This window comes from Callionymus lyra, chromosome 19 (genome assembly GCF_982586985.1).
Source record: "Callionymus lyra chromosome 19, fCalLyr1.hap1.1, whole genome shotgun sequence".
In the NCBI taxonomy this organism is placed as follows: domain Eukaryota; kingdom Metazoa; phylum Chordata; class Actinopteri; order Syngnathiformes; family Callionymidae; genus Callionymus; species Callionymus lyra.
The window spans coordinates 17,241,400-17,265,254 of record NC_141836.1 but is presented as its reverse complement, the minus strand read 5'-3'; the positions used below and the strand labels follow the sequence as shown (position 1 = coordinate 17,265,254).

Here is a 23,855-nt window from a genome sequence, read left to right as displayed (position 1 = left end):
TGCACTTCCCCTGGCTGGCCACCTTGAGGTCGACCTGCCCGGTGCAGGCGGCGACGTGCAGCTGACACTGGCTGCCGTAGGTGTTGCCGTCGCTGCCGCAGACGGGCTGGTGCGACTCCACGCACTCCTGCGCGCACACGCACACGCCGCTCTGGGCGTCGCAGATCGCCCCGAACGAGCAGTTGGCGCAAGCTTCGTCTGACGGGGAGGAAGAGATCGTCGTCAGAAAACCAGCATCGCACAGAGACTAATAAAGGTCGAGGCAATTATTAAAGAATCTGGAATAAAAAAAAGGTTCCTTCACTGTAGTTCGACCGATGTGTCAACAGTGATGCGTCTTTTAGAAAGTTTGGTTTGCTGTTTTTCTGACCTTAAGGTCCGACCTACCAGTAGTGGTTAGAAACCATACGAGTGAAAAAACATTCCTTTTAAAACCTTCCTAAATCTGTACAGGAAAAAGGGTATTTGCTAAAGCTATTTAAAAAAAAAAATAGAAATACTTCTTAAACATGGTGATATATTTGAAAACAAATGTGTTTGTGGTATCCCTTGTGTTGTCTCTGGGTCACGGTGAACAACCTCCACCACTGCATATGTATATCTGGAAGCCAGGAAGGTCTTTCACCTTGATCCAGACACAACACAAGGGATTCCACAAACACATTTGTTTTCTGGCCTTCGGGTCAACAATGACAACAGTAGAATAAGCCCCACCAAAAACGATGTCGTTTTTATATATGTAGACCACAACTATCTAAGCCACATGTGTCCATATTGTAACATGAAAACTTAACACATAATTATAATTTAATATAATATTTTACTTCCTCTGAAGCCCTTTGTTTTATTTTTCCTTTTAGTCAGTTTACGCTGCCGTCTCCAACTCCCCCCCCATCGATTAATTAAAGCTGAGCTTTCATGCATCACCTCAATTTCTTTCTTCACCAGATCACCTCGAACTAAAGAGTTGCATTGTGTGTATTTCTCTGTGTGTTTTCATCATCGTAAGAGTGTGTGCATGTTGTACATATCCTTCAAAACAAAATCAAACCATCCTTTTCTTCTTGTTAAGCATCGTTCGGTGAGATACCACCATAATATCACTGGCTCTTGAGCTTACTGTTAGAGCGCCCCCCGGAGGGCAGTTAACCCCTTTCAATCCCATAGATGTGGCGCATTGTTGTATGAGGTTCAAAGCATGTGAAAAAAAAGCGGCGACTTAATGTCCGTACATAAAAGAGACCTCTTGAAATAAAGGCCATTACTGCTGCACTCCATCATTTGAACCTCACAGGACCAGAGATCCCCGGGTTCTCAGGCAGAATCCACAGCCACTAAGCCGAGTCTCACTTGAAAACCTCAATAGTCTGATGAGAGGAGAGAGCTGACTCCGGGGTCACTCCGGGTTAAGGCGAGGATCCGCACCGGAGCAGATCTTGTGAGAATGCTCCGACAAAGACAGCCTGTGCAGGGATTTCTGCTCAAAATGAAAAAAGGGAGAGTCTTAATCTACGTGCGCTGGTTATGCCTATCATCCCCATCTTTTAAAGATATGCCTATTTCACTTTGTAGCAGGATCTTACGGATGATATCTGCACTCAGGAGGGCTGGGAGAGCTTTTGAGACCCTCCTCATTAGCTGGAGGATTCAGTTGGACCATCTCTTTAGAAATTGCCTGCTTCAAGAGCCAAATCTTTCCCAGAAGAACATGTTCAGTGAGACCTATTATGCTCATCTCCAGCTGTATATTTCTCTTCGGCGGAGTAGCTGTGGATGACGCGGGGTTGAAAAACACTGATGTTTATTTCATAATGGCTCTTTCACAGAGTTCATTCCTCTCCCTGAAGACTTTGCCTCGGCTCTTATAACTTTGTCACTTCAGCCCAAACTTCGCCTGAAAAGTTGCTGCTTTAATGACTTCAGGATCTGCTTAATAGAAACGTAGCGTGAAATATATACGCCACGATGATGGATGCTAGACCGCAGAGGGTCGGATCAGAGGTTCTGTGGTCCACAGACGGTTGTGAATATACCTGTCTCTCTGACACCAATTACTCGCGGAGCGTTGTAGTAACACAGCTCACGATCTTATTCAATTGAAGCCACGCTATTAACCACCACTGATTTGGCTAATTGAGAGCGGCGAGGCTGCTCACCAGAGGCGCCGCTATATTAATTTGTTTATTTAGATTTTTAGAGTCATTTCCATCGTCTATTTGGCAATCCACACACTTTACAATCTGCTGGGTTAGCTCATGAAACGAAAATAAAAATGATGAAGATGATTTTGCCAGGGTTAAACCATTTCCAAAATGATATTTACTACATTCAGATGACAAGGTTCTCAGTTTTCAATCGTAATTAAACCCCATTTTAACTGTAATAGAACAATGTTCAAATGTAATTAAACAATAGTCAACTAAAATTCAATCATTTTCAACCGAAATTAAACATTTTTAACTTCAAATGTTTACCTCTATAATCATATTTCAGCCGATTAAAACATTTCATCCAAGATTAAACAATTTATAACTGTTATAAGAAAAAATCTATTAAATCCATTTTCAACTGTAATCAAACAATTTTCACCCAAAGTCAAAAGTTTTTTAACTCAAATCAAACTATTTTTAAACTGTAATCAAACTATTTTTAACTGTAATCAAACTATTTTTAACTGTAATCAAACTATTTTTTTTTACCTAAAATCAAACAATGTTCAACTGTAAACAAACTATTTCCAACTGTAATAAAACCTTTTTTTTTTACCTAAAATCAAATACTTTTCAACTCTAATCACACTAATTTCAGCCAATCAAACAATTTTCATCCAAAATTAAACACTTTTCAATGAAAACTGTAATCAGATTTTTTTTTTTTTTAAATACAACCATTTTCAACCATAATCAAACAATTTTCATCCAAAGTCAAACATTTTTCAACTCAAATCAAACTATTTTTCGTTGTAATCAAACCATTTTTGCCTAAAATCAAACCATTCTCAACTGTAATCAAACCATTTCTATCTGAAATCAAACATTTTCCAGCGGATCAAACAAGACATTTTGTGAAAAGTAACTCTATTAAGGGACAGAGAAATGTAACCAAATTCAAAATCTTTATATAGATTTGTGTGACGTAGGTTCAGCAGTTGTAGCAGAGCTGTGGTTGTCACGGATCTGTGGTTGGAGGAAGTGAGAATTGTCCTTTATCTGGCGTCATGTCCTGATAGAAGCCTCTTTATCAGCCTCTGGCTCCTCGTACCTGCTCCTCCACGCTGCCTGATCATCCAGACAGCATCCTCAAGGTGATACACAAACGCTGCAGCCGTAGACTCCAAACTTATGCCGGGAAAACGAGTCATATTTCTGAATTTGATACGTTAGCGATGTTCTTTTTTTTCCCTTCTCTTTCATCTCTTATTGAGTTGTCGAAGGCCTGAGGTTTCGAGTGTCAGTAGAAAATGCGTTTATATTAATGGAGAGCTCAACTGTCAAGAAGCCCTTTTTAAAAAGCTACGGTTTCATCTGTTCATCTTTTTATGCTTTCACAAAGAGAATATTTGTCAAAGTTACTGAAAGCACTTCTTAAAACAGTTGGGATTGTAGATTTATTTCTGCTATTTAAAAACCTCACATCACCCATCAACTCATCATGGTTTTAGAAAGAGGGAATGCCTTAAATAATTGTTGGGATCAAAGCTAGCTAGTCATCTACACTTTATTCACTCATTAATACTTTTATTTCTTATGCATTTTGAAGACTTTTCATCGCCCAGATATCTGAAAAAGGTTTCTATGACAACTAGGACATTTCATTTCAACCATTGTTGTGGGTGTTCTCTGATCTTCCTCCTCACGGACATACCCGGAATATCTTTAAAAGTTTGCATCCAGTGCGTTCCAGGTATACTTGCAACTACAAGATTCAAAGTTACTCCCCACAGGATCGAACCCCCGAGCTGGGGAATTTGATTTCAAACTCAATATTCATCCGGATATCTATCTCAATTTATAAATAACTCTATGGATGTCGCCATCTTTTTTAATGACTTGGTACGACCTGAATTCCGTTGTGACGTCAATCGCATTTCCGAGATCCAATGTGTCTGGAACGGAACATGAACTAAGGCCAGATGTTTTGAAGCCGTGACTATCCTTCTGAACTTGATATGGATCGACTAGTACTAACAGACAAGACAACGACACTCCAGGTTTGTATATAAATATAGGTTTCTCAGCGAATCTTTCAACCGAGGTCTTCTCTGTAATTCAATGTAAGGTCATTGATGTTCCCAACGAGTTACGACAGCAACACTCATGATCAAGTCTTCGGGCTGAGAAAATACGCCCCCCCACCCCCCAACAAAAACGCTCATCTCCGAGGTTTAATGAGTTAAATACTAATTACTTCGACATAGTCGGCGCTGGCAGTCCTTCCGCGCTGGCAGCACAAGTGACCTACATCTGCAGCAGGAAGAGCTGGCAGATTGGTGGACGGATCCTAGACAAATAAAGCTTTGAAGCTACTACACTTAGAAACACTCAGAGAAGCTTTGAGGCGGAACTGGCAACCAGATCAGTGCGGTTGTGATAAAAACACACTCCACAAAAGTTGGCGGGAATCCGTCATCATAGACTTTGGACCATTTATTGGCAACGACAAAGATGCTGAGGCTGTACTTTGGATACACTCTAAATTAAGTTTTTAAATTGTTTGCAAATGTTTTTCTTTAAGTTTTGTTGATAACTCTTGGTTAATATGTTTGACAATATTTATTTACCCATAAGAAAATAAAAGGTTGGGAATTGAACCTGGAACAAAAAGCTGGCGACCTACATTTGACCCGACTTATGCTGTAGTGAGTCAGGACTTGTGATGTAAATCTGGGGTCTCAACCTCGATTGATCGGAGGGCTCTAGAGGTTAAGTTGGGGCCACAGGCTGGAAACGTGTCGGTGAGCTGATTATAAAGCGATACCGTATCACAAAGGACTGTTTGGACACCTAGCGGCGGCATATGGAATTGCAGAAGTTTTAAACCTCAACTGAAAACATTAAAAAGTGCATATTTTTTAAAAATATTATTAATTTAATATTGCGAGGCACAAACAGAAATATTAAAGGAAGGAATATGAAATCTATTTATTAACGTTTAAAAGTTCACATAGACTTGTATAACATTCAAATAACTTTTAACACATTAAAAATGTATTTCTCGATATTTAATAATTCCAACATTTATAAATCTACTCATGGTTTCCTCCACGTATTCGTTAAATGCTATTTTAGTTTGGAGGTGGACGTGAGGGTGAGTTAGAGGAGCCGTTTGGAATACAAAATACCTGTGGAAGCACAAAGGATGAAGCCATTGAAATATAAAAAAAAAGGAAACATTTGGTTTGATGCTGTTTTGTTGATATTCTCGCTGGGAGAGAACTGCAGCTGAGGGGGTCTGGGCAAAGTGTTACCTGAGGATTAAGCCAAAAGAGGTATTTTGTTTATGTTTTGAAGGCTAGTGAACATGGCCGGACGATAACAACTCCCCTGTTGAAGCCTGTCTGCCCGGTGCACTATTAACTGCCCCCCCCTAGACCCCCCACTTCCCTGCTCCGCCTCATCTTATTTACTTTCATTTACTTTCTTTGCCGCCTTTATTGCCTTCCTCTGCCACTTTCTAACAGCTTTTCTCAGACCTCTTTCATGCTGTTTATGTGGCCTATATTTCATACTCAATGGCGTGTATCATCTCCGACACCTGTAGGAAGCCCAAACGTGTATTCGTCATTTAAATATTGCAGTCGGTTTATTCACGTTTCTTTTGGTTGACTCTATGCGAAAGATGGCTTTTCCAAGGCTGGAGATATTCTCTTACAAGGTCGCCCCTCACTCAGAGACGTGTGTGTGTCGGGGGGTGATAATAACAAATGTCACTCATATCGCCGTATAGTTGAACCTGAGCTGTATAGATAAACACGTTTGTTTTTACCATGGAGGAGAGGAAATAAAATCCTGCACGGCTTTGTTCAGCTTCAATATCTCTACAACATTATTCTACATCTCCTCATTTAGTGACAGGTCATAAACAGAAACAATATCAAGTTTTATTATAGCAGACATGAGTGACGTGTTTAAATATATTTGAACATATTCACTGATGCATCTTCTAGAAGGGTTTCCCTGAATGGAAAAAGCATAGTTTCAACTAAAAACGACCTTCACTCCTTTGAATTTTACTTATTTCGAGTCTCTTTCCTTTTCTGCCTCATAAACAGTATATTAGTGGAGGAAATAGCCTGAGATAATTAGGTAAGATAATAGCTACAGTCAGTCAGTGAGTTGCGATAGTGCTGAATAAAGACTCGTAAAACCGAGCAAACAGCCTAGAAATAAGCCATGCTATCATCTCTGTAATTCCTCAGCTGGGTGACGCTTGGCAAGACCATGACTCAGCGGTTTAATGGCATTACTTTACCCGTTGTGGGGGACAGTTTATGAAATATGGCTCCTGCTCTTGCTTCCTGTCTACAGACGCATCATTTCCAGTTGATAAGACGTATCCTTTATTCATTGGAATCACCTGTCTCACATTGAAGGGTGATTGAGGTAAAAGAAAATATGCACTGATGGTTAAAACACCCGCTCCTTGCCCAGGTTTATCTTGAGTGTTGTGTGGGTTTAGCACTCGCGACAAATGTGTTATCGTGGCGGCACGCCAGAGCCATGACTACCAATATATTTTTACAACTCTAAAGCGTTCTCTTCACTGTGATGCTAATGACTTGCTGAGCAACCGAAGGAGCGAAGTGAGTCATGGTGCCAATTACAGACAAGCATCCCAGGAACCGGCTTTCATCAGGAGCAAACTGCATCTCACTTTAAAAGGTCAGAAGAAGCAAACTGTTGTGCCGGTGATGGCACGGAGCAGCTGGAGAACAAGGGGGCGTTTGGAAGTCGGATAAACAGAAAAGTGCTTTTCTAAACTGGAGAGTTTATCCAGAAACTCATCATGATAATCAGCCGGATCACCAACCTAACCTTTACTTCTTTGAATGTGGACTTTGTAGTCAGGAACGCCTCAGTCCAGACCATGACGCTATTATGTCTTTATGTGACTTTTGTTTAGAGACTTGTGTAAGAGATTATCGCTGGTTTCTGCCCCAGAAAGAGGGTGAACACGTGGCCCGAAATGGCCGACAAAATAACTAATTGAATCCTTAGAGAGGTCGAATGAGTCTGCAAAAAGGACCCGTCAAGTGTTCTAGGAGAAGCGCTTAAACAGGAACTATGGTTATTCAAACAGCTCAGGAGAGAGAGACCTTTACGGTATATGTTCGGGTGTTGAGAGGCACAAATAGAGCTTAATGTCTACTGTCAAGAACTTATGTATCTACGAGAAAATAACGCCTATTAGAGACTGCCCACTGTAAGAAACTATAAGAAACGTGTTATCCAAAAGGAGATTTGATGATGCTGGGGCAAAAAAATGAATGTAGGATAGCTAGTCAGTAACAGTCACAGATGACGTAGAATGACACACTTTCAGCAGCGTTTTTTTTTGCAACTCACCACAGGGTCCCTTGTGTTGGATCTGGATGGCTTTTTGCAGTGCGCAGCCCATAGCCCGCATCTCGCAGGGGCTTCCATAACTGTGGCCGTCGGATCCACACACCGGGTCAGAGGTCTGCGGACAGGCCTCGGGACACTCGCACACCGGCTCGTCGTTTTTGACCACACAGACTGACCCGTGTTCGCACACTTTGTCCCGGCAGGGGCTCGGTGTGTCGAGATCTAGGAGTCGAGGAGCACAAAGTTAGTACGTGAGGAGCGACGATGTGTTTAGAGGTTGGAGAAAGGTTGCAGGTTAGAAAAGATGCCGGGAGGTTAGGAGAAACAGCCGAGGCTGGTTGAGTAACCAAAAGAAAAGTATGATCTGTCAAGCTGCTCCTGCTGAGATACCTTTCCTTCCTCGAGGTTCCATTGTCGTTACCATGCCTTTGTACCTGTTCTAAATCTTTTAGGAGGCGAGTGAATCTGGTGGCAGGAGGACGCTGGATAAAAACGGAGCCCTGTGGCACAGTGGAGATGAAACGGCTCTATGAACAATACAGGCATTTCTTTACCGGGGCCAGTAAATGTCTGGATTAATTGACGTCCCCCACGTGCCCTTTCAAAGACTTCCATTTGCATCTCAGTGAGAAACACCGTTTCATCAGCGCTAGTTCGAAAAGAGGGGGAGTATCTATGTGAGAGGGGATGGAGATTAAAAAAAAAAAGAAACAAGCAAGAAGAAGAAAGAGGCTGTTGCTTAATAATTCAAAAAAGGCGAGCTCCTGGGCAGAGGCAGATATGAAATATGAACATCACAGAAGTGTCGGCTTGAGTCTCTCTTGCTCAAACATGACTTCATTAAAACCAGGACTGGATTTTTCAACCTGTCGTCAGAGCACAAGCGTACAAGGGGGCCGGACTCACGGAGGGAGAAGGGACTGGAAAGAAACCTTTGAAGACGGCGTCAAGAAAAACAGGAATAGTCAGCTTTCGTCAACAGCGACGTCTCACTCTCACTCAGCATGTGGGGAAAAACTGCAGAACCTCATTTCTTGACTGAATATGCAATGTTTATTTATTGACCATAAATGTCAAACATCTCCTTATTACATCTGTACGAAAACATCAAAGGCAACCGTTTTACTTTGAGCTGATGATTGACACGTTTACAGATACTTAAAAAATACATTTCATTTCAGCGCTCCACTAATGCAGCGGTAAACCAATAACAAAATAAATCATTAATTTCCTTTTTTTCTTTTTGAAACTGTTTTCCTGCCGACATCTACAAATGTTGTTTGCGTTCTACATATTATCTAAACATTTTAATAAGGCCAGGCCAAAAGAAATACTGACAGTCTTATTCCAAATTATTCCTAAATACTTTGGGGCGTCCTGACTTTAAAAAACTCTATGAGTTCTAAAAAAAAGGTTCAAAACTGGGAACAAAAGGCGAAATAAATTCCGATGCCACTATTCATTCTAAGCCATATTTGAAGATAATTTCTCGTGGCTATTCTCCAACTTATGTATCTTTTATCTACTTTAAATCCACTTTCATTTGACTTTTTTAAAAGCACTAATGGGTCAAATACATTATCTTGGTGGGTTGGATTTGGGACAATCACTTTACTTGTTTGTTTCACCTGTTTTCTCCTTCTTTTAAGACTTTAAAGAACAGAAAAAAAGGTAATTTAGTGCAATCGCCTCACAGCAAGAAGGTTGCCGGTTCGCTTCCAGGTTGGGGGGAGGGCAACTTGCGAGCTTTCTTAGTGGAGTTTGTGTGTCCTCCCTGTGTTGCGTGGGTTTACTCCGGGTACTTAGGTTTCTTCCCAAAAACATACAAAGGTTGATTAGGAACTTGGGGTTATTATCTGTAGGTATGAGTGAGTGTGTGAATAGACCTGCACCGACTGGCCATAAGGGATTAAGTAGCGGAAAATAAATGAACATTAAACCGTGTGAACCGCGCGTGACGAACGCATTTAAGTGACTCAGACGAACAAAACTAGCTGTATGAATGTAAATGTAAGTTCCGAAATCCACCCTTTGGATCAAACCACCCGTCGCGCCATTATTATCAGACTATTATGGGATTAAATGGCCTCACTGGGAGGCATACTTGGCATGCTTGGAGCTCCATGATTTATTTATCAGCTCGGAAGCCTCCAGTGCTGCCGCCTTTAACAACACTGATGCTAATTGTCAACTGATAACACAAACTGAGGCAATTAAATATTTGAGATGAAAGAGGGGTGAGGAAGATAAGCATCGCCGGCACCTGAACATCCTCGGCGTTGTGCGTTTAAAAGAACAGAAGGTAATGAATACAGCAAAAAAAAAAGAGGCTTAAATGTTCCGCATAAACAGCCGACGCCGACTTGAGGAGGTTTGGAAAACAACTCATCCTCCCCTCACCTCCTCTGTGTGTCTGCTTGTGTGTGAAACCGGTGCTAAGCTTGTGATCTGAGCTTAACTGAGTAACCTTGGCGTCCGTAGAAGTTCGGCAGCCCACATCCCAAGGACGGGCTCCGTAAAAAGCCCAACTGCGCCCTCTGATAACGCCTTTGTCTGCTCCCGTCTTTGTCTCAGTACAAATAACACACAAAAAAAGATGAAAGAATTTCCTTCCAGAACTAATTTTTTATCGCACGCTCCTTCCGGGGGCCAAATCTTCAGCTGGTTTGAGTGGAAGGAAGAACACGATAAGACAATTGCATTCTGTTCCCGTGTTTAGTCTACCTTACGCTCATTTAAATCTTTCACCTGAACCATGTTTTTAAACTTTCTCTGTCAGACCTTCTGTCCTTGAATTAACTCGCTTTTCCCCCCTTCAATGTATATCCGCTGAATTTCCATAAATATCTGAGCAGGCACTGCAGAGAGAGGGTGAAGTCATAAAAACAACCATGAATATTCCTCCTCATCACCACCTCATCGGAACCTTCTTCCTGTGCCAGTTGGGAGGACTTAACATGCCGAGTGTCGCCTTCACCCGCCCTCGCCCCGCCCTGCCAACCCCGGTGTAACATTTCACTTTTAATTAGCGTCTTATTTTTAAACCTGGTTTCAGGACACAGGTGAGTCCAGACAAGACCAGGCCATCTCACCCGCGGGGAAGTCAAGAGAACGGCTACGAAGCAGCTGCACCTACAGAGTGTATATTCCACTAAAGATTATTGTGGCGAAAGCAGCTCATACATATGTTGATTACAGTGTTGCACACTTGTGTTTGTGCGTGTATTGTGCAGGACAGTGAGTCAAGAGTAATCCTGGTGATGCATGTAGTCGCCAAATGGCAGGTTTACCTGCACAACACAACAGGAGCAGTGACACCTACTTGTTCTCGCTGAATAAAAGAATGGTGTAAGGAATATTAATGTGTTTTTTTTTTTATGTTAGCGACACAAATGCTGATCCAAACATGCTTTATATAGATTATTTATGTATTTTATTTACGCTGGATCATCATGTTCACCTTATGACTGTTTGCGGTGCTACAGTGTTCAAATTAATTCCTAATAGACTGTTAAAGACTTAAACTTATTATGATGTTTTTCAACACAATTCTTTTTTCAGCAAATAATAGTTTGATAAAGTTGTAAATTGTTTGACTTTAGTTGAAAATAGTTTGATTACAATTAAAAATTGTCGGATTAAATTGTTGGATTACAGTAAAAAAATACAATTTTTTCGATTACGGTAAAAAAATGGTTTGATTACAATTGAAAATTGCTGGATTACAGTTTGGCTGTAGTTGAAATTTAAGTATATTATCTATACAATAATTGTGTATGATTCAAAGTGTACATTAGTATAAAACCTTCAAATATACTGTTAAATATTGAGGACAAAGTGAGATTAAAAAGAATTGAAATGTGATCTTGTGATTTGATCTTTATTGCTCAACCAAAGATAACAAAATGAATGTCTAATAGATAATATAATGTTGCTCTAATGAAATCAATTCGATAAGAAACATCTAATAAAGGAAAACATGTGAAAAAATATATTTTCTGTGTGCTGCCATTTCCCCGCAGGTGTACAACACACTACAACAACTATTCACCTGAAAATCATCCCCGCTCTCTCCTTAGCAACAGTTACTCTTTAAAAAGAAACTAGAATGAAGTGTCCGAGCCTGCAGGAGTCACATTGAGGGGATGAAAGGGCCTCGGGTTTTCCTACCCCCTGCTCCACCACTGGCGCATAGCAAAAGCACCAGCAGGAGCTCTAAATCCTGAAATTGGAAATGAGTGACGGATCCCAGCGTGATGACAAGTTACACCCACATCACCTTGAGTCGCTTCTGACAACCTGTTGACTCGCGTCCCTCGGCTGCGTCTGCACGCCGACGACCGGCGGGCTGTTAAAAGCGCCTGCTGTCAATCCGGCTCCCACGGCACTTCCTCTAATTAACTTGATTAGCAAAAGCAGCGCCGCTGATCTGGGACCAGCGTCTGCAGCTCCTCGTCGAGCACAATCACCACAGCTTGATGACGCCGAGGTGCTCGTCAAATAAACGATTAGATATTCCAGTCTCGACGAGGACGGCGAATGACGCTTCTTTTTCTCTCCTGCTATGCAAAGCTCTTTTGTCACAGACAGCGGATCTGCTGCTGAGTGATTTTCTGTTAACCTCCGGAGGCGACAGACGAGACATTTCAAACATCTCATTCATGCTTGCAAATCTCCTTTTTTTATCCAGACCTGAAATGTAAAGCAGTGCTCAGACACACTGCTATGTACACATGGCTTTACAAAAGAATTCTTGGCTTTATTAACGCCTTTTCTTTTTGTCTCATCTGCTTTGAACCGGTCTTTCAAAAGGCCTTCATGACGAGTTTACAATATAAATAATGTGACCAATTTATTATCTTTTCAGGTTTGCCAAACAGGGCCAACATCTTAAGTCACGGGGCTCCAGGAAATATGCATATTTACCAAACTGTCTTTAATTAATGATGAATAATTAAATTTGTGTTTATCAAACACTTCCATCAAATCCCTGCCCTTTGACTAGAGCTTTATTCATACCTCAAGTATCTTTAATTATCTCTGTTCCACGCAACTAGGAAATGAAGGAGCTTGCTTTATTTATTGGATAAAGCTGTAGAGGAAGTTAAATGAAATGAAATGAAATAAAAGTTAGTTTTTTGGTTGGTTTTAACCGTACTTAAACACTAATACAACCTAGAAATGTAATATTGATACATGAGGGTAAAACACATTAATGAAAACTCCATATTTATTAATAAAATTATAATTTCAAGTGTTCTTTTTCCTCTCACTTCCTGATTTTATTGTGAAAGTCCTGATCCTTGTCTTGTCAACTTCCTCTTGTGCTCCTGACCTTATTGCTCTGATTCGTGTCACCCCTGTCTTCTTCCTGACATAATCATATACATTTTAACCTTCACTTTTCTAAATGTCAGGGTAGTATGTTTTTTTTCCCCCATTTTAACAATAAATAATAATAAAATATAAAAACATATTTAATTTCTTTCTCTACAACAACCCATAACAACAGTCCCAGTAGTAGTAGTAGTAGTAGTAGTAGTTTTTTAAATAAATTGACTATCCTCGTGCTGAGTTGTGCTTTGAGCTACAACTCACCTCCACCTTTGCTTTCCTTCATTAATAAAAGTACAATTTGACATTTATTTTGAAGAGCCCATGTAAACTCAAGGACAGGGACAGGTAGTAGTATTTAGATAATACCTCTCTGTTACAACTTATCAAAAGTATTGCTTCATAATCAATTCCAATTGAACAGCCATAACAATGGATGACTTCTGGGGCTTTTGTCGGGCGGTTTAAATCATGTTTTAATCAATCTCTTGTGACTCCGCACAGACATGACCAAAGAGCTTTTGAAAAGATGAAAACTCCAGGATAATCAATCACGAGCGGGAATAAAAAGCGATGCTTTAAAGTGTGCCTTGGCGTGACTCAAAGCTGAAGTCATGCTCGTTTCCCCGCTACAGCTCTGACGGGCTTCCAGGAGATCCGTCCAGAAGATTGGTGAGAGTACCTGGACACTAGTTAATCAGCCAAATGGCACGACGGCATCTGCATCTAGAAAATGACAGAGCCTGAGACATCCATCACGGCGGGGGAGGACAGCAGTCAGGCCAGCGTGGACATGTGGGGTCCTGTACGGGAAGATGGTTTGTGGCCGCGAGCGCCGTTCAGGGGAGGGGGCGACATTTGGGGCGATCGCAAACTAGAAAAGAGAATTACTACGCTGTCAAGTCTGGAGAGTTTCATCAGTTTGATCAATCGTAGAGCGATCGATCAAACTGCTCTCCATTAAACCAATGGAAAGACAATGATCGTCCCTGAAATCATAATTATTTTTTTTAAACATTATTTCATGTATTCACTAGTATTTAAAAAAAGGAAAATCTATTTGAAATATTCTTACTGAAATAATTTTCTTCTTTAATATTTTCTCAATTATACTTATGAAACTTATGTAAACAAATTATTACTTATTAGATGAGTTCAGGGAGAGGTAAAACATTTAGTTTATTTTTAATATTATGTCTGTGTGTGTCTGCCTGATATTAATTATTAATTAATTAATATTGTAAAGACTCCAAAGTAGCTCAAAAATAAGCACATACACCACTGACCTTTCCGTGAAGGAACTCCATCAGGTCAAGGGAAAGATCTGCATGGAATTTAAGGTACGTCCAATTTTGATGAAAGTTAATCCATATGTAGGTAAACGTATAAAGGGGGATAGAATTCCCCTCTGATAATTCCAATAGGTCCAATTTGAATGACATTTACAACACATTTATTATACATTTTGATTTCCATAAATTCAGCTCCATTTGGGTAATTCTAAAACCACTCTTGGATTATTTGGTCTTTAAATAAATCTTTTATAACATCCTTTGTCATTTACATGTCTCATTTATATAATTTCTATTTGGGAAGTTTCTAAATACCTGACTTATTTGGACAACTTTGGGTATCTCAGCTAGTTTATATATAAATGACACAATGCTGAAAACAATGTGCTGTGTGTGGATTAACATAATGTAAATGTAGAAAGTGGGGATTAAAAATTAAACCTGATATTATGGTAAACATAAAATTGTCTCCTTTACAAATGAACACTGGTATCTCTTGGTCCCGACAGTATCTATCCATGTTGTTATTTGCGATGTAATGGCGGTGAAACCCAAAGAAAAGTCAATAAAAGATGTTTAGAAACGAGTGTTAAATCAGGAACGTAAACGCTTAGTCATTAAACAAAGTAATAGACGCGGTGGAGACTATACATCACGAGCCTGTAGCTCCTCCACGGACACCTATGCATCTCTTTTGATGTTTAATTAGAGCGAACGGCAGTGAGGGGTTTGTATTTTCAATGCTCTGTTTTGAAAAAAAATAAATATGCAAATGCCACTGAAATTGCATTTTAAAAAACACACCAGCGAGGGCTGCGAGAGGGGAAAAGCTGGGGGTGAGAGAGTGACACGAGCGGGAATCGGGGTATAGAAAACAGAGGCACTTATTGCCAGGAATAATGGGACGGAGCGAGACCTGGGCTGGTGCCATTCCCGCTGCCTAATTTATTCACAGCCACGACGGCCAAATAATGCTAATGAGTGTCGCTGCCTGCTGATGCTGACAACTGGAGATAACTTTGCCATTCAGCCGCGCTCCGACAGTCCTACGGAAAAGGACGGATCACTCGCGTTTTATCAGCCCGTGTCACGCCGACAATTAAAATGCAACTCCGGACAACATGAAACAACACATGCCGGCGTGCGCGCCGTTTGATTGAGACAAAGTGACTAAGATGTACAACTGGTGCTCGGCTCTCTGACAGACTCATTCATCCAACTGGAAGATTCCGCTCGGAAACATGGCGCTGTCAAACAATGGCGGCGGCACGAGCACCAAAATCATGTGTCAATTTAAGTATTTACAGATATCTTAACAATGTATAAGTTCTATCCAACAAATCCATAGAAAATAAGTAGAGTATAATCTGAAGCTACTAGTTGAAGACTCATAACCTAAAAAGCCATTTCTCCACATAATACATTCATATTAAAATGAGTCATGGTTATCTAATATCAAACGGTATCACATAGTCCAATAAAACAGCAGGTCCGACGTTAAGTGGGTAATTATCTCTGAGGAGGGAATATGTCGACGCGGACCCGGTTCTAAGAAAGGAAGGAGCTTGCTTCGAACCATTATTCTCCAAAACGCAACAACAGGAAACGCTAAAAGCATCATGAGTGTGTGTTGGACGCCTACCCGGGTCGCAGTGACCGCAGAGGTTTAGTCACGTGGACTTGTTGTTCAAGGTCTTTGTTGATGGAACTGATCAAAGATCCATCCAATATTTTCCACTCGAGTCCATCACACTGAGTTGATGGCGAACATCTGGTTCTTTGGCAAAATTTGAGGTGATTTAAAGACACATCAGAAACATAATTTATTGTCTTTCTGATGGTGCTTGGATAATGTTGATTCGTTTGTTCTAAAAAAAACAAAAACTGATGACCTTTGTTGTTGGAGAACTGAGACCAAGCCATGCTGCTGATTCTCTAGTCATTTTTGCCAAATCCTGCCACACCAATACACGTCGTTGCCTCTTCTCTACACATCCAAACTTCTTCAGTGATGTCCTTATCTTCACACAGCTGACTCTAGTTCTGTCTTGTGGCCCTCAACACCTTCACCCTTGAACACGCACCTCTTGCGGTTGATGACAGTCGTCCTCTGAACACTGTCATCAGTGAGTAGGTAAGATGTGCACGAATGCTCCTTCCCATGATGCAACACTAATAGACTCAGAGACTCATTCATTCCTCTATCTATTAGACTGTTTAATTCTGAGTTTGGGGGCAGGAGTGGATTAAAAAAATGATACAATCCATGTTACTCTTTATTATCTTCCTTATCCTCGATCTTTGTTCTTTTTATTGAACTTTTTTCCTGAAACCATTGCCTGTGTTGCTGTGTGCTGGAAAAACAATTTCCAGAAGGAGATGTCCAGAGGGATCAATAAAGTTAATCTATCTATCTATCTATCTATCTATCTATCTATCTATCTATCTATCTATCTATCTATCTATCTATCTATCTATCTATCTATCTATCTATCTATCTATCTATCTATCTATCTATCTATCTATCTATCTATCTATCTATCTATCTATCTATCTATCTATCTATCTATCTATCTATCTATCTATCTATCTATCTATCTATCTATCTATCTATCTATCTATCTATCTATCTATCTATCTATCTATCTATCTATCTATCTATCTATCTATCTATCTATCTATCTATCTATCTATCTATCTATCTATCTATCTATCTATCTATCTATCTATCTATCTATCTATCTATCTATCTATCTATCTATCTATCTATCTATCTATCTATCTATCTATCTATCTATCTATCTATCTATCTATCTATCTATCTATCTATCTATCTATCTATCTATCTATCTATCTATCTATCTATCTATCTATCTATCTATCTATCTATCTATCTATCTATCTATCTATCTATCTATCTATCTATCTATCTATCTATCTATCTATCTATCTATCTATCTATCTATCTATCTATCTATCTATCTATCTATCTATCTATCTATCTATCTATCTATCTATCTATCTATCTATCTATCTATCTATCTATCTATCTATCTATCTATCTATCTATCTATCTATCTATCTATCTATCTATCTATCTATCTATCTATCTATCTATCTATCTATCTATCTATCTATCTATCTATCTATCTATCTATCTATCTATCTATCTATCTATCTATCTATCTATCTATCTATCTATCTATCTATCTATCTATCTATCTATCTATCTATCTATCTATCTATCTATCTATCTATCTATCTATCTATCTATCTATCTATCTATCTATCTATCTATCTATCTATCTATCTATCTATCTATCTATCTATCTATCTATCTATCTATCTATCTATCTATCTATCTATCTATCTATCTATCTATCTATCTATCTATCTATCTATCTATCTATCTATCTATCTATCTATCTATCTATCTATCTATCTATCTATCTATCTATCTATCTATCTATCTATCTATCTATCTATCTATCTATCTATCTATCTATCTATCTATCTATCTATCTATCTATCTATCTATCTATCTATCTATCTATCTATCTATCTATCTATCTATCTATCTATCTATCTATCTATCTATCTATCTATCTATCTATCTATCTATCTATCTATCTATCTATCTATCTATCTATCTATCTATCTATCTATCTATCTATCTATCTATCTATCTATCTATCTATCTATCTATCTATCTATCTATCTATCTATCTATCTATCTATCTATCTATCTATCTATCTATCTATCTATCTATCTATCTATCTATCTATCTATCTATCTATCTATCTATCTATCTATCTATCTATCTATCTATCTATCTATCTATCTATCTATCTATCTATCTATCTATCTATCTATCTATCTATCTATCTATCTATCTATCTATCTATCTATCTATCCATCTTCATGCGTTCAACTTAGTAGCAACCAAAATTCAAAAGATGTGGTTAGTTGTGTTAATATAAGGTGTTTGTGGATCCTTCAAAATAAAGTCCTCTGGGAGGGTGAGTCTACACTAGAGCATGCAGGAAGAAGAGGGTGAACAGAAAGCTGAAACTCAAAGAGAGAGGGGACAGATTCTCCAACCTCGTGGATGACATTCCAGACACAATCAATGACACACAAACAGTAAGAAGGACAAAGGTGAGAAAAGACAGCGGTACAAGACCCCTCCGGTTAGGGTGGCTGGAGGTGAGAGTGAAGGCTTCACCCGTCCGTCTGATGAGGTGACCACCTGCAGCCAGACAGCCGGGGAGACTGCCACACGGACAAAGACAAACAGACAGACTGACTGACGCACTGAAAGAAGAAAGAATAGCTTTTTTTTAAACAAGAAAAAGCCGCACATAAGACGGACACACACACACACGAGACAGGGCGAGGACATGTTCGGTTTGGATAAATCAGGATGACTGGCATGGGAGAATGAACGAGTGAGGTGAGAGCGCAAGATGAACGGCACTCGTGTGACCCCTCCCCCATCGTACAAATCAGACACATTTGGGAAAGAAGGTAAGACAGAGTAGACTGTTATCCTGAAAGATGAAGGAGAGATAACACTTAACGCTAACAGAGATAACACACTGTAGGAAAGAGGATTAAAAGCCCCGGAAATCTGGCCGTTAAAGACGATTTTTTTCCTCCACTCACCACAAGGCCCCGGGTGCTTGACGAGGATGCGGGTCTTGCCGAGACACTCGGCTTTGCGTCGCAAACAGTCGTTGGTGTAGGTGTGGCCGTCCTTGCCGCACACGGGCTTGTACGTCCCGTCGCATTCTATCGGCTCGCAGGAGCAACGGGCGCTGATCTGCTCCACCAAACACACGGCGTTGAAGACGCACTCGTCCTTGCACTCTTCTGCGAAAGAAAAGCAAGATTTCCGTCACGTTTCTTTTTATTTCAAGTTGCTGAAATGACATTATGAGTCGCGGTGTTGTGATGTCAGGCTCTTCATCCAACTTTTTATTCAACTCTGAAGTTGCTTCAGTCCCTTTAAAAACTTTAAAGTATAATTTAAGGGTCATGTTAAAAAAATCGACGTAATTATATTCTTTTCATTTTGACTCACTAAGCAGAAATCCATCGCGCAAATTAGGAAAAAATGTAAAATGGCAATTTTGCTATTCAAGTGAGAAAATCCAATTTGAGGCCGACGTCTGTTCTGTTGGAGCGCCACTGACTATATTATATATTTTGATTTTTTCCCCCCTCACTCCTGATCTGTGGCTCAAAATCGTGGAGCTTTTCAAATCCTTTCTCCCCTTTCTTTAAAAGCCTGTCACGCCACACTTAATTACATCGCGGCAATATCTCCCGACGACAAGGATGTGCAATGTCATGGTTACAAGTGGAAATGGCCGTTTTGATTAGCTACCAATTTGTAATTTGCTTTGGGATATGATTTCATGGATCTCTTTTTTCCAATTGAATTATTCTTTCCTTCGAGTCGAGTGAAGACGACGTGACATTCAATCCACTTGCGTGAGAAAAGAGACTTCAGTCCATCGATGTCTTCTGGTCGATCTGACGGCTGGATTGTTTGATCGTTTAAACCCCGGGTTGAATCTTCTTTACTCAAACAATGGCAGCGGTTCAATTTGATCACCCCGGGTAAGAGCAGTTAAAGCAGACACGTCCGTGTTGACTCAGGCTTAAACCTCTAATAAAACGGATAACATCCCTGAAGACTCTTATCAAGTGAAGTAGTTTGCTTCTTGTATAAAGTAGTCGGTCGCTTATCGGAGTGCCACTGGCCAGTGCGACTGCTATGAGGTGGAATCTCAGAGTTGTTGTGCAGAAGTGGCTCAAATAAAGATTTAAAACACACACACCCTTAAAATAAATGATTTGTCAACCATGTGGATTATGTTTTTATAATATAAATATTTAACTAGTGCACAGATTTTATTTTCACTTCTCAAGAATACTTTTGAAAGTCATTGTCTTATAATATTAACAATTATTTTACTTCAAGAGTTGTATTTTTTCCAGAAAACTGAGAATATATTAAGTTTTATATTCATTATGTCTTAGTTCGTAATTCATTCTGAACATAAGTCATTATTATATATATGTATGAAGCTTTTTGATCTAATGATGGTTTATAATCACGTACGTCAACTTATTACAAGCTTGTGGAAGTTGTATAAGTGGTACAAATCAAGCTTTAAGTACTGTCTTGTAATTACAATGTTATTAGAAATAACAACATCTTATGTTGATTTAAACATATTTTCCTAAGTAAATAGTATTTAACTTGTAATTCAATTATAATTACACTATAATGTCCTACTTTAATTAACTAAGCTACACTTGTAATTATGAACGATACAGTTATACTTTTGAATAAAGACTGTTAATGACAAATAAATACATTTAGGAACTTAATTTACAGGGAAACCACATACAATTCATCAATTATGAATAGACGGTGAAGTTTTGTGTCAGAGTGTTTCATACCACCGTCGGATCGCAAACATATCAGAGGCGATGAAGGAAAAAGCAAATTACCGAGTCGCCTGCATCGTCCAGCGTGGACCTTCCTGAGCTTCACGCCCTTCTGCATGCCCGTCGCCGTCATGCTGCACTCGTTGGGGTAGCTGTGCCCGTCGCTGGCACACAGAGGCTCATTAGCAGGCGGGCAGGACTCCGGTGGACTGAAGATAAGCGGCTCCCTGGTGAGAGCCTCGACCCGGCACAGCATCTTCAGACTGTTGGCGCTGTCTTTACACGGATCTATAATCGACGATGATGAAGCAACGATGAGTTCGGGAGAATTGAATACAAACAAGTCAACACAACTAGAACGTATGAGACGGAACTTTTTCTAGTTAATTCAGAGATCGCCATCATTTTTACTGCAGACATTATCTGAAAGTACCTCATAGTGGGATGTTAAATACGAAGGTAAGACAAGGAGACAGATAAAGACAATTTGATTAGTTCCTCTTCCCGCGGAGACAAGAGTAGGTGTAGCACACTCGGCCGTATCAGTCCAGGATCTTAATGGAATTGGTTTGTGAATGTGTGGGCCGGTAGATGGCTGCTTTATGAATTTGGAGACAAATTTGTATTCCATTTTTTAAAATACAGGTTACAGCGAGCGGAGAGATAAAAGATTTATGCAGCAGCGCGACACATTAAATTAAATCACTGATGAGCTGCCGACAAGTCACTCAAAACACACCCAGGAAAGGGTTGAGGGTGAGGAAACGAGGGAAGCGTTTCTTTATTACAAAAACATAAATTAGATTGTGATTCCTCTCATTCTCATTGCAATTTATTGTAACTGTCCGGACCAGATCTGAGGTAATAAACCAGATTAACAAAGGCACCCAAGGTTGCTTCATTCAAATGTGTATGAGGACATACTTTGGGCACAAGAAGGTTGCTGGTTCAATTCCATGTTGAGGCAACATTGCTGTGTGGAGTTTGTACTTTTTCTCCCACAGTCCACAGTTTGATGGAGAATTCTAAATTGTCAATAGGTGTTAAGTGTGTGTATAAATAGTTGTGTGTCTCTGTGTGTCCTATGACAGACTGTTCAAGGAGTCCCCCTGCCTATCGCCCGAAGTAGCTGGGATAAGACTCCACCCTGATTAGTGAATCAGTGCCAAAAAACAGGGAAAAAGTAAGTTTGTGTGTGAGACTTTAAGGCAGAAATGAACACAGTAAACAACAACCTGGCTTTGGTAGTAAACAGCAAGAAGCGTTTGTTACAACGTAAACAATAGTCTTCTTGAAGAAAACAACAATTTTCTCCACAGGAAGTCACCGTGTGAAACAGTTGGACAGAACAACGAGAGTTAACAGAAGTGTGCGGTGGAAAAAAATAAATCTGGAGGGGGTCAGAGAAATTCAGTATGATTTAAATAATGTGGTGTCCACTCGTCGTTAAAATAATATTCTAGGCAGTAGCTGAAGTGTCGGTTGCACAGCAGGGAACCCTGGGGGATTATTGAGTTCCGGTGAGGACGGTTCATACACACTCATCTTTGGATCGGGGCCACATGAGATGTTGGGATGTGGAACAGACTGAAAGTGGAATTTAGCAGAAGCAAATATCTGGAGTTTCCTTGGAGACGATACACAGTAGCATGCTGGTTACACTGGCATTTCTGGTGCTGGCACTGAAACCTTAAAAGAGGCTCATTTGTTGAGGTGCATTGTGGGAATAAGGAGTGATTTAGGAAGTCAAAAGTTATGTGAATGCATGTGACGGTTAGCAAAATGAATAAAAAGCTGATGAACAAATTTTAAATACATTTTTAGGGAATTTTTAGGAAATTGAGGTGAACACATTTCAAATGCTACAAAAGGTACAGAATTCGCTAAAAGAATGAAGGGGAATTATAGCCTGAGATATGGTAACGCTGGTTCTTACCGCAGTGGCCTTGGTACTGCACCCTGATGTTCTTCTGGTTCTTGCAGGCGTGTTGATGAAGCGAGCACTCGTTGCGGTAGTCCTTGCCGTCGCTCCCGCACACCGTGTTCTCCTGCCTCCCCTCGCAGGTCAGAGGGCACATGCATTTGGCGGAGAGGCCGTCGGACGACTGGACACAGGTGCTGCCGTAGCTGCAGGTGACGTCGCTGCACGGGTCCTTGAGAGCTGGGGACAGACAGACACGAGCGCTACGTTTTACTCAGATGTGGAGGGTTATTACTCTGAAGAGTCCACCTGTCAGACGACTGTAACAGCTATTATACACGAGAGTGCTTCGTCGCCGACTGACTATCTTTAAGTGGCTGCTGGTGCACATTTAGGGAGCCGAGCGCAGTTATTATGGGTGTCAACGACTACTTGATAGTCGAATGAGGATGCACTTTCACGGCTGTTTATCCCTGCACACTAGTTTAGTCTCATTTCTGTCTCCACAATTGGATCCTCAACACTTTCCTCAGTAAAAAAAAAAAAAACACACTCTGAATATTTACTCTTCTGAAAATGAGCCCAGAAATGAAAAGGAGGAATTGAAATTGGTATTTCCCTCCCTGAGGACTTTGTTTCCACCTTAATCAAGCACTTGATGTTTAATGACTCCTTTCACTAATGGAGAGAAACTTTTCATTTTGCAAGTCTACTCTGTGCCAGATACTAGGTTGTGAGGAAAGTTGGGTCTGAAGTTTTAGTTTTTTTTTTACATTTGATTGGTTTCAAAATGGTTCTGAATCCGTGTTTAAGTCATCATGTGGTAATTAATACTATTTATTATAGCTTTTTTAAATTGAAAAAGCAATAATAATATGTTATGATGATACATGGAGTATAATTATATTTCTGGGATGAAAGGACATCTTTTTTTTTTAGATTTGAGCTTCTGGTTTTGAGCATAGTGCACTGCTTCAGCAAAAACACCAGTGTCTTATTAATAAAAGAGTGAAACCAGATATATTATGGATAAGCAAGGAGCTGGGAATGATAAGAGCACTGCTCTTGATCAAAGGATATCACCCCAATATCCCTTGTGTTTGTGACACATTTTCCCCTTAACTTAATTTTACCCTCCCGTCAAAAAAGTCCCTTTGAGCCTTGCTGAGTGAGACTTATTAAGGGGACACTTCCTTAACCCTCAAAAGATTTAAGCCCTGTTTCTGGGACATGTAAATGTGCCACGGAGCTCAAGAACTTGAGGAAAAGTTATGTCGAGA

General features: G+C 40.0%; 1 protein-coding gene across 7 annotated transcripts in view; it reads right to left on the bottom strand.

The window, feature by feature from the left end:
* Positions 1-23,855, bottom strand: part of agrn (agrin) — a 236,399-nt gene that overhangs the window by 60,900 nt on the left and 151,644 nt on the right. For all 7 annotated transcript variants that reach the window (XM_087780707.1, XM_087780708.1, XM_087780709.1 and 4 more), the window contains 5 exons: positions 22,591-22,815; positions 20,718-20,942; positions 18,858-19,064; positions 7,566-7,787; positions 1-198 (listed from right to left, as the gene is read on the bottom strand). In XM_087780707.1, coding sequence (XP_087636833.1) covers positions 1-198; positions 7,566-7,787; positions 18,858-19,064; positions 20,718-20,942; positions 22,591-22,815 — 1,077 coding nt within the window. The remainder of the gene's footprint in view (positions 199-7,565; positions 7,788-18,857; positions 19,065-20,717; positions 20,943-22,590; positions 22,816-23,855) is intronic.